The following is a 12,152-nucleotide window of genomic DNA, read 5'->3' as shown; positions in this document are numbered from 1 at the left end:
GGAAACCAGAGCACCCGGAGGAAACCCACGCAGACCACGGGGAGAACGTGCAAACTCCACACAGTCAGTCGCCTGAGGCGGGAATTGAACCCGGGTCTTCAGGCACTGTGAGGCAGCAGTGCTAACCACTGTGCCACTGTGCCGCCCAGATATAGCAGTTTGGATCAGTAATTGGCTTGCTGAAAGAAGATAGAGGGTGGTGGTTGATGGGAAATGTTCATCCTGGAGTCCAGTTACTAGTGGTGTACTGCAAGGGTCGGTGTTGGGTCCACTGCTGTTCGTCATTTTTATAAACGACCTGGATGAGGGCATAGAAGGGTGGGTTAGTAAATTTGCAGACGACACTGTGCAATCTGGATAGTGATGAAGGATGTTGTAGGTTACAGAGAGACATAGATAAGCTGCAGAGCTGAGAGCTGGGTAGATGAGCAGAGAGATCGGGTTCTGGAACCATGAAGTTATGCTGCAGCTGAACAAAACTCTCTGGTGTGGCTGCACTTGGGGTATTGTGTACAGTTCTGGTCACCGCATTATAAGAAGGATGTGGAGGCTTTGGACAGGATGCAGAGGAGATTTACTAGGATGTTGCCTGGTATGGAGGGAACGTCTTACGAGGAAAGGCTGAGGGACTTGAGGCTGTTTTTGTTAGAGAGAAGAAAGTTGAGAGGTGACTTAGTAGAGACATATAAGATAATCAGAGGGTTAGATAGGGTGGAGAGGGAGAGCCTTTTTTCCAAGTATAGTGATGTCGAGCACAAGGGAGCATAGCTTTAAATTGAGGGGCGATAGATATAGGACAGATGTCAGAGGTGGTTTCTTTACTCAGAGAGTAGTAAAGGTATGGAATGCTTTGCCTGCAACGGTAGTAGATTCGCCAACTTTAAGTACATTTAAGTCGTCATTGGGCAAGCATATGGATGTACATGGAATAGTGTAGGTTAGATGGGCTTCAGATTGGTATGACAGGTCAGCCCAACATTGAGAGCCGAAGGGCCTGTACTGCGCTGTAATGTTCTATGTTCTATGTTCTATATCTGCTGTTATGAGGCAAAATAAGGACTTTCTGCTGTGGAAAACCACAAATTGAACAGACTTCCAGTCTTGACTGGACCAACCCACTCTCGTGCAGAGGTATTTCTGTCCAAAATGTCCACGACAGTGTGGTAATGGATCCAGGGCTGTGACTTGCCTTTCCCACTAGATTTGTATGTCCTGTGCTGACCACAGAAACTGAGCTACAAATGAGAATGGTGGAGAGGGGGCTGCTGGAGATTATTCAGACAATCACTGGATCATAGTTGATGTGACCAATCTAACCTGGTGAGTCACACTTGTTTGGTCCCTGTTTCTGAAATTTCATCACCCCCCTTCATTATGGAGGCCCCATTCAAACTGCCTCCATCTTAAAAGCAAATGCAAAAAAACAAAGTAAGCAGTCTGCAGTTCACACTTCAATAATTGCTGTTTTCTTAACTGGAGCAAACACATTCATCACATTACCTCATGGGCAACTGGCAACAGCTGGATAGATTCCTGGAGTTCATGGAACTCTTATCCAGGCATCATTAATTGCTCATATGTCACATGAGGCTTTCTGCAGAGCAGTTTGGTCTCACTGCAGTATAAACTATACCTGGATTGTACTGACCACCAGTGCCTAATATAGTCAGCACTTGGTTTCCAGGCAAGTGATGGGGTCTTTAGTTTGAAGTTTGGACATGCTCTTTTTTTTTGACATTCACTGAATGCTACTTTGTGCATTTTCTGTACCAGGGACAAATAGATTCATAGAGTCATAGAAATGTACAGCATGAAAACAGACCCTTCAGTCCAACCTGTCCAGATATCCCAACCCAATCTAGTCCCACCTGCCAGCACTCGGCCCATATCCCTCCAAACCCTTCCAATTCATATACCTATCCAAATGCCACTTAAATTTTGCAATTGTACCAGCCTCCACCACTTCCTCTGGCAGCTCATTCCATACACGTACCACCCTCTGCATGAAAAAGTTGCCCCTTAGGTCTCTTTTATATCTTTCCCCTCTCACCCTAAACCTGTGCCCTCTAGTTCTGGACTCCCTGACCCCAGGGAAAAGACTTTTTCTATTTATCCTATCCATGCCCCTCATAATTTTGTAAACCTCTATAAGGTCACCCCTCAGCCTCCGACGCTCCAGGGAAAACAGCCCCAGCCTCTCCCTATAGCTCAGATCCTCCAACCCTGGCAACATCCTTGTGAATCTTTCCTGAACCCTTTCAAGTTTCACAACATCTTTCCGATAGGAAGGAGATCAGAATTGCAGGCAATATTCCAACAGTGGCCTAACCAATGTCCTGTACAGCTGCAACATGTCCTCCCAGCTCCTGTACTCAATACTCCGACCAATAAAGGAAAGCATACCAAAGGCCGCCTTCAGTATCCTATCTACCTGCGACTCCACTTTCAAGGAACTATGAACCTGCACTCCAAGGTCTCTTTGTTCAGCAACACTCCCTGGGACCTTACCGTTAAGTCCTGCTAAGATTTACTTTCCCAAAATGCAGCACCTCGCATTTATCTGAATTAAACTCCATCTGCCACTTCTCAGCCCATTTGCCCATCTGGTCCAGATCCTGTTGTAATCTGAGGTAACCCTCTTCGCTGTCCACTACGCCTCCAATTTTGGTGTCATCTGCAAACTTACTAACTGTACCTCTTATGCTCGCATCCAAATCATTTATGTAAATGACAAAAAGTAGAGGACCCAGCACTGATCCTTGTGGCACTGCACTGGTCACAGGCCTCCAGTCTGAAAAGTTGATGTGACCTATATGGAGTTCAGTAAGGCGTTCGACAAGGTTCCCCATGGGAGACTGATTAGCAAGGTTAGATCTCATGGAATAAAGGGAGAGCTAGCCATTTGGATACAAAACTGGCTCAAAGGTAGAAGACAGACGGTGGTTATATTGTCTTATTGCTGCCTTTTAACCTGTTGTGAGCTTTATACTTCAAGTGCTATTTATTTGACACTTTGTCCTTTCTTGATGCTTGTTTCTTGCAGAATGCCTTTTCCAGTTAATCTTAGGAAGATGTATTGCTGATAGAACCTACATCCTCAGCAAAATATCATTTTTGCCTTTGGTCCACCTCACAGCGAACACTACACAGACTATTTGTATTTCCGGGCAAGAACTGTTTTTATTCTCTGGGAAAATTTGCTTTTCCTGTTGCATATTCTGTAATTGGTGTTTTCATAGCTCCTACAAGTGACATCCTGGCACTTGCCAGGCAGAAACTGTTCAGTGATGCAGTTAATTATCGTTTGAACATGCTCAAGCTGCAGCAGGCTTCTCTCAGATAAAGTACAAAAGCTGAGACGATTGTACAAAACATTTGCTGAATAAAATAAATCCTGACTGCTGTAGTATCAGGGGTTTAATATTGTTGAGGATTTGACCTCATCAGAATTCATTGAATGTTTTGTGGCCTCATAATAACACTCGCTCATATATTTTACTGTACTTAAAAAGATAAACTTTCCACCACACACCTCTAATATGAAAACGGTTGGCCTATTTGAGGACATTGAGATGTTTCATCCATTGTTTGGAATGAGTTGTTAATCCTTGGGAAAAATAAACAAATAACTCATTATTATTTTACAGGGTTGCTTGACTCCCTGCAGTTATTCAGTGTGACTTGTGGCTTTGGTAGTGTTGGAAATATTTATTTTGAGGCTTTCCATTTTAAACTATTTGGAAATATTTTCATTTATTGAGAATTCATACATTTCTGTTGCATGTTATGACAGACATAAAACAGTTCAAGTAGTTCGATTTTCTTTTCATTCAAATTTTGCTTTTATTAGATCTGATTGCAAATGCTTTTGTACTAAGGAATGAACTTTGTTAAGGTGTTCGACAAGGTTCTGCACAGTAGACTGGTTAGTAGGGTTAGATCACATTGAATCCAGAGCTAGCCATTTAAATATAAAATTGGCTTGAAGGTAGTCAACAGAAGATGGTGTTGGAGGGTTGTTTTCGGACTAGAAGCCTGTGACCAATGATGTGCCATGAGGATCAGAGTGGTATCCACTGGTTTTTGTCATTTATGTAAATGATTTGGAATGTGAACATAGGAGGAATGACTACTAAGTTTGCAGATGACACCAAAATTAGTGATGTAGTAGACAGTGAAAGAAGGTTATCTAAGAATACAATGGAACCTTAATCAGATGGGCCGATGGCTGAGGAGTGGCAGATGGAGTTTAATTTAAATAAATGTAAAGTGCTGCAATTTTGGAAAGACAAATCAGGGCAGAACTTAAACACTTAATGGCAATGTCCCCGGGAGTGTTGCCAAACAAAGAGACGTTGAGGTGTGGGTTCATGGTTCTTTGAAAACAGAGTCACAAGTAGACAGGGTAATGAAGAAGGCATTTGGTATGCTTGCCTTTATTGGTCAGTATAGGAGTTGGGAGGTCATGTTGTGGTTGTAGATGATATTGGTTAGGCCACTTTTGGGATACTGCATTCAGTTCTTGTCTCTCAGCTATAGAAAGAATGTTGTGAAACTTGAAAGATTTCTGAAAAGGTTTACAAGGATGTTGCCAGGGTTTGAACGATAGGGAGAGGATGGATAGGCTGGAGCTATTTTCTCTGGAGTGCCGGAAACTAAGGGGTCACCTTTTGTAGAGATTTATAAAATCATGGGGGCATGGATAGGGTAACTAGACAAGGTCATTTTCCCAGGGTAGGAGACTCCAAAACTAGAGGGCATAGGTTTAAGGTGAGAGGGGAAAGATATTGAAGGGACCTAATCGACAACTTTTTCACAGAGGAAGGTGTAGGTATGGAATGAGCTGCCAGAGGAAGTGGTGGAGGCTGTGACAATTGCAACATTTAAAGGGCATCTGGATGGGAGCATGAATTAGAAGGGTTTAGAGGGATATGGGTCAAATGCTGACAAATGGAACTAGATTAATTTGAGATATGGTTGAGTTGGGCAGAAGAGTCAGTTTCTGTGCTGTACAATTCTGACTCTGCTTCCCTTCTTACCACAACTTCAATTCTCATCAAATAATGAGAGAAGTGGAAGGCTCATTCATTTTACTATGTTACAAAAGTTCTGGAAAACATCCTTGCTACTTTCTCGGCTTCCTAAAGAGCGACGGGATCTTTAACCAGAGCAGGCAAATTTCATCCAGAGGATATAGCAAGCAACAATCCTGTATCCTGTGTTTTATAGCAGCATCAACCTAAATTATGTGCTCAAATCATGGACCAAGTTAAACTTCAAGCCAGTGAAAACTGTCTCGGGTTAGACCTGAATGGTTACATGAGTAATGATATTGTTAGTTCAGTTCATGCACTGGTCAATACCCACAGGGTAGAGAGAGAAAAGAGATGGAAATTGGAAGAACACCACATTTTAATGGAGGGGAAAGCAAAATATCGGGGATCTGAAATGAGAATGGATGATCTTGAAAGCACGTCATCGGTCAATGAATAGCTGTGAAGAAAATAGATGAGTTTAAAGCTTTCAGCTATAACCTTTCACTAGGATCAAGGTGCTGTGGCCTGAAAGGTTAATTTATTATCTCCATTCAGAGAGAAACATGTGTAATGTGTTTTCAACATTGTCCATTTCTCCTCTAAATGGTTAGTATTTTGAGTGGACTTTGATATTTGATTTTAAAATATTTAATGAAGACTGCAATTTTGTTTTATAGTTTAGGAACACCCTTCTCCCCAGCTTTGAAATAAACATTTCCCTCAATATTCAATAAAGCCTATTATTTTGGAAAACAAGAATCACCCTGAATTATATGCAGAGGGCTGAATCTGACCATAAATCAACTTAATGTTCATTTTGACATGTTTCATGGAGGGCTTCTCTCTGAGGCCTGTTCAGTTTTCTCTCCACTATCTTCCCAAATTTGCCTCCTTACCAATGTGCCACGTCCTTATAGCATCCCCCTCCTCAATCTCCCACTCCCAGCTGCTGCTAGGGTGTCACAGGATCCCTGGCGCTATTAAAAATGCAGTTGAATGCCATATCAAGTTCTGGGTTCAACTTGTTTGCCCCAGATGTGGCAGACAAGGGAAAATTGGCACTCTGCTTTGCAGACTGAGACCTGAAGGTTCTGGTGGATGGGGTAGTGCAAGAGGAGTGCTATCTCCCCTGCCCCCCCCTAAGTTCCGGCTGAAGGGACCACAACACCAGACACCGCCAGCCTCCTCTGAGGTTCCCACTAGGTCAATGCAGTGTCCAGGATCAGCAATGCAGGAAGTAGATCAATGACCATCTCTGCTCCCCCCAGGGTAGGTGTCACTACCTTCGCTGTGTTACCACGGCTCGTAGGTTTACTACTCTGAACAAGCAATAACTTCCCTGATTCACTGTCACTTACCCCAGCCTCTTATACCACTAACCCTACAGTGCTGCCTGTGAGAGCAAGGCCTACTCATGGTGATGCTGAAACTTCCATGTCCTGGCAGCTGTGCAAGAAGTATTAGCCATTACTGCACTGCTGTACCATTGCCACTGAATAACCTCTTTACTTCTTACCTTTGTTCACAATGCATTTTCTCTTCTGCCACCTGCAGGTACAAATGGCAATGTAGCAACTTGCTGGTTATCTCCCCTAATTTTCCGAACATTCTCATCAATGCCCACATTGTTCAGAGCCTCGGAAGTCTCTGCTGAATGATATTGAAGTGTTTCTGTGTAAGCAGTCAAAAAGGATCGTGGATATTTGGAATGTGTAATCCATGTACTGCTTCGATTAATAAAACCATTAAATCAAACTATAGATTTTTACATAGCAACAAACCCAAGTGCTGTAAATAAGTACTTAAAAATGTGTTGCTGGAAAAGCACAGCAGGTCAGGCAGCATCAAAGGAACAGGAGAATCGACGTTTCGGACATAAGCCCTTCTTAAGTTCTGATCTCCAGCATCTGCAGTCCTCACTTTCTCCTTGCTGTAAATGAGTACACACTTGGCCCAACTCCAGTTTAATTTCCTTGATTTATGAGTTTAATTCAACAGTCTATTTGTGTTACAGGTTTTGATATATTTCTGAAAGCTCTGAACAAGAGGCAACTACTTTTCAGAATGACATTTTTAAAATTTATTTACATTTTCGTTATGCATAAAGTCTGAACTCCAAGAATTGAAATGGTTTAGGTGTGCAAAATGTGTTGCAATAACAAATTTAGAAGCACAAGGCTAAGTGTCATTATTCAGCAGTGGAATTAATATGGATTCTCTGTGCTGTAAATTATGCAGATGTCTAGAAAACCTAAAACACCCACACTCTCAAGGGGGAGGTCACAAACATTTCCAAGTACCTTTTTGGCTGCATGAATCATATTGAATCATTTAGAAGAACTAATGCCATTATGCAGCTGAAATAGTTTGCTCCAAAATTTGAACTATTCTTGAGCATATTTAAGTATTAGCAGTTGTGAATGCAACATTTTTGCATTTCACCTTGGCATTCTTAAAAAGAGAGTCTGGCCATTGAACTGAAGATTGTTTTGCTTCTCTTTGCAATGAGAAAATGTTTTCAAGGAGCTCTGATTTCTTCAAGAGTAGCAATCACTGTTGGATTGCTGTTGTCTCACTTACTTTCATACCCTGTGTCCTCACTGTACATTTGCTGGAGAAACAAGCAATGAGCTGGAGCTGCCAGGTACCTACTCAAGCATATATATTGGGAGTGGTCACCATCTAGTTTCTCTGCAGAGCGTGGGACAGTAGAACAATACAGATCAATAAGTCAAGATTAGGTACTAATGGCGTACAAATTGGCCTCTTGCCAGTCACTAGTGAGGATCTCACCTTTCGAAATATCAGTATAGAATTGGATTTGAGATTCTAGAAGTCAGCAATCTCATCTTGCTATGTTTTCCCAAATAATTCTCAATGTTAACGTTCTCCGGGGGCTGGGAAAATTCTTTTTATTTTCTATCCAGTCTTTTTCAAAGCATTTTAAATCTATGACTTTCAGTAATTTGCAGATGATACCAAATTTGGAGGTGTGGTGGACAGTGAAGAAGATTACCTCAGATTACAATAGGATCTTGACCAAGCGAGCCAATGAACTGAGGAGTGGCAGATGGAGTTTAATTTAGATAAATGTGAGGTGCTGCATTTTGGGAAAGTAAATCTTAGCAGGACTTGTACACCTAATGGAAGTGTTGCTGAACAAAAAGACCTTGGAGTACAGTTCCTTGAAAGTAGTTGCTGGTAGATAGGATAGTGAAGAAAGCGTTTGGTGTGCTTTCCTCTGTTGGTCAGAGTATTGAGTACAGGAATTGGGAGGTCATGTTGTGGTAGTACAGGACATTGGTTAGGCCACTTTTGGAATATTGTGTGCAGTTCTGGTGTCCTTCCTATCAGAAAGATGTTGTGAAACTTGAAAGGTTTTAGGAAAGATTCACAAGGATGTTGCCAGGGTTGGAGGATTTGAGCTATAGGAAGAAGTTGAATTGGCTGGGGCTGTTTTATCTGGAGCATCGGAGGCTGAGGGGTGACCTTATAGAGGTTTATAAAATCATGAGGGGCATGGATGGGATAAATAGACAAAGTCTTTTCTCGGGAGTGGGAGAGTTCACAACTAGAGAGCATAGGTTTAGGGTGAGAGGGGAAAAGATATAAAAGAGACCTAAGGATGTCTTTTTCACACAGAGGGTGGTACGTGTATGGAAAGAGCTACCAGAGGAAATGGTGGAGGTTAGTTCAATTGCAACATTTAAAAGGCACCTGGATGGATATATGAATAGGAAGGGTTTGGAGGGAAATGGACCGTGTGATGGCAAATGGGATGAGATTAAGTTGGGATATCTGGTCAACATGGACAAGTTGGACCGGAGAGTCTGTTTCCATGTTGTACATCTCTATGACTCTCTGACCTTTTTATGGAATATATTTCTTCCCCATTTTCTTTGCCAGCCCCTCATTCATTTAACTACTTTTGTGAGGTCCTCACATAACCTCCAATATAATGGGAAATATCAGTTTGTCAGATATCTCTACAATTGAAGGTCCTCATATCTAGCATTGTCCTCCCATACACTCTTAACAACATTAAATTGTGGCACACCTCTGGTTTAACAAGGACTTGGCATTGTCTCCTTTTTTTTTAATACACAATATCCTTACTTAAAGAGGCAAAGATCCCATAAATTAAACTAGTATTTTCTTAACTTTGAATGCCATCTTTAACAATTTGTGAATGAATATGGTTCCTTCTGTTTTTGCACTCTTCCCTTAAAATAACACCACTTAGATTTTTTAAAATTCAATCTTGGGATGTAGGCATCACAATCTAGGCCAGCATTTATTGCTCATCTCTAATGTCCAGAGGGCAGTTAAGACTTAACTACATTACTGCGGGTTGGAGTCACATGTAAATCAGACCAGGCAGGGATTGCAAGTATCTTCCCTAAAAAGGAAGTGTGAACCAGATGGATTTTTCAAACAATTGGTAATGGTTCCATGATCATCATTTAGATTTATATTAAATACAAATTCCACCATATATATGGCAGATTTTGGACCTGGGTCCACACAATGTTACCAGGGTTTCTGGATTGATAGTGTAGCCATTAGACAATATGGCTATTACCTTCTCATTATACTGACTCTTCATGTTGTTCTTCCCTAAATGCATTTACATGCATCTATCATACACAGATCTGTAACTGCTTATCCATGAACAAGCTAAGATGGAGACCATTTAGCCACCTTTTATCTTAGCTTAAATTTTGACTCCAAACTCCCCCACCTCAATGATATTTTGTCTGTTCCATTTTATACGCAGTTAGTGGCATGTTTTCTGTATTTATTTAACAATTAGTCACTTTTCTGTACAGGATTGAATATTGCTAAAGAGGGATTCATTGTTGATGCTTTACATACCTCACTCATCAGGACAAACAATGTCAAATTTTAAACTTATGCAGAAAGAAAGGATGCTGATTGTTGGCAATTTGAAATTAGTCAGACTGTTGCCATGGAGAAAGCAATGGGATTCTTCGGGCTCCCCAGGCTTTCTGCTAACTCGAGAAAGGCACAAGGTTTGGTCATATTCCTTTAGCTTGCAGAGAACAGGTTTTTGCAGATGAATATATGATTATTTCTTGCTTGCATACGTGAACTCATTACAAACACAGCTGATTGTTAGTATACTGAACATCAGTAACATGTCTCTCTCTTCAGGAATATTTTTCTTACCATGAAAATCTTTTCCTAATTTGGAATCAATCTGAATAAACTCGATTTGATGTTTGAACTTGTTAATTTTGTGACTTCAAAAATATACTTCATGGAATAGTTGTTTCTTCACAATATGTTAGACACGGAATGCTGCTGAGGAAATGCGTGTCTGCCAGTCTTGTATATGTCCAGCCTGCCATTCAACTGCCTATCCACCAGCAAGCTAAGCTGTCAGACTGCCTAGAAAGGGTAGTAATTGGCTTTTAGCATTACTGGCTTGTCACAGAACATCTGTTGATGTTAGCAATATTCTCAGACAGGCTACAAAATTAACGTTGCAACTCTGCCATCATCATTCACGTGAGATTTGAGCATATGTGGCAGTGTCAAAATTGTGTTCGTCTTTGGGGACAAAGCACAAGACTCATTCATGTGGAATTTTCAGCTGCTGCTCAATTTGCACTTCAGTGAACATCTCCAAAATTTAACACCACAAACTGTCTCAATTCAAACTTGCTGCTCTTGCTTTGGAAATAGTACAATATATTATTGAAAGGGTTAGTAGCTCTTGGTCTCTGAATGTTGTTGACAACTCAGCTCTCTGTATAATTCAATCTGAGTTATTAACTGGGCATTGCATGAGGGATAACCTTAAAGATGGAAAGTTTTTTTGGGCAGAAATGTTAGAATTAATTCAATAATCTCAGCTTAAATGCCTTGACATTAACACTTGTTTTTGTTTTTTCATTTTAGGAGGAACTGAACAGATTAGAGAACACTCTGGATCAAGTGCATGATGCAAAATATGTTGTCCAAAAGTGAGTGCATCTGTTAATGGTTGAAGCCATGTCTTCCAAAAATGCAAAATATACTAAAATATAACTGCAATTGAAACTATATACTGGCAAGCATTAAAATAAAAAAAAAACTATTTCCTTTCAATGCTTGGTGAGCATGTGACGATTAGTGTGACACTGAGTCAGACAGATTGGAAAACTTTCAAGTTCAGGCTAGGATTTGACTGAATGCAGCTTATTTTGTGATCCGACACGACAAGTAAGGAAAAACATAAGTGTAAAGAGCAGAGAGGAGAGCAGATGGAGCATGGAGTGTAAGAAAGATGGAAAAACCGGTTGTGAAGATTTAAGTGCATTTTAGAAGATAGAGAATTTCCGAGAGGAAGTTTGCCACATGAGAACAGGTTTAAATTTTAAGAACACAAATGCTCAATATTCTGAATAAAACTGATGAGCTAGAGCTGTACGGAAGCATAATAAAAACCATAACAGTTCTGTGTCAGGATTTGGAGCTAAATAATACTGCTGACAATGTGTGCAAAAGAAATTGAATAAATAGATAGACAACGAGACAGGTTTATGTGGAGGATTATGCAAATGTTGAACCTTTTTTGATGTGATAGTAAAAGAATGAAGAAATGAATTGTAAATCTTCAGTGCGGTAATTTTAGCTCATCAATCTAATGCATTAGATAGGAATGAGTTCAAGAAATAAGTAGAAAGAATACTGCTGTTAAATTGGGTTAAATTCAATAATCCAAACAAACACTGGGGTAAAAATCATGTAAGTAACATCTGATGGGCAGATTTTCTACAGTGCATTTAAGATTACCTTTCAGTGGATTTTTAGTCCAGCAGAGGAGGAGACAGTGCAAATTTAGTTATGGCAAATTAATGAGACATACAGGTAATTTTAAGGTTAGGAGAACAGCTCAAAAAAGATTATATCATAATTAGATTCAATATAAAGCTGAAGAATTGAAGAAAGACTCATATTTGGTGACTGAGGGAGAAAAATATAAATAAAACTTAATTTATTGTAAGCCTTCTTTTCACTGTGAAAATGAGACGGAATAGACTGGCAGTGACAATTGAGGACCAAGAATTAATAGTCTGTTAAAGTAATAGCTATCTGGGTACCCACAAG

General features: G+C 40.5%; 1 protein-coding gene across 1 annotated transcript in view; it reads left to right on the top strand.

The window, feature by feature from the left end:
- Nucleotides 1-12,152, top strand: part of schip1 (schwannomin interacting protein 1) — an 842,409-nt gene that overhangs the window by 126,499 nt on the left and 703,758 nt on the right. The window contains exon 2 of the mRNA XM_043702129.2: nucleotides 10,962-11,026. Coding sequence (XP_043558064.1) covers nucleotides 10,962-11,026 — 65 coding nt within the window. The remainder of the gene's footprint in view (nucleotides 1-10,961; nucleotides 11,027-12,152) is intronic.

The sequence above is a fragment of the Chiloscyllium plagiosum genome, unplaced genomic scaffold, assembly GCF_037043375.1.
Source record: "Chiloscyllium plagiosum isolate Xiang-an unplaced genomic scaffold, Cpla_swu_hap1 HiC_scaffold_13, whole genome shotgun sequence".
In the NCBI taxonomy this organism is placed as follows: Eukaryota; Metazoa; Chordata; class Chondrichthyes; order Orectolobiformes; family Hemiscylliidae; genus Chiloscyllium; species Chiloscyllium plagiosum.
Note: the sequence above shows the minus strand (reverse complement) of the source record. Positions and strands in the feature narration are given on the sequence as shown.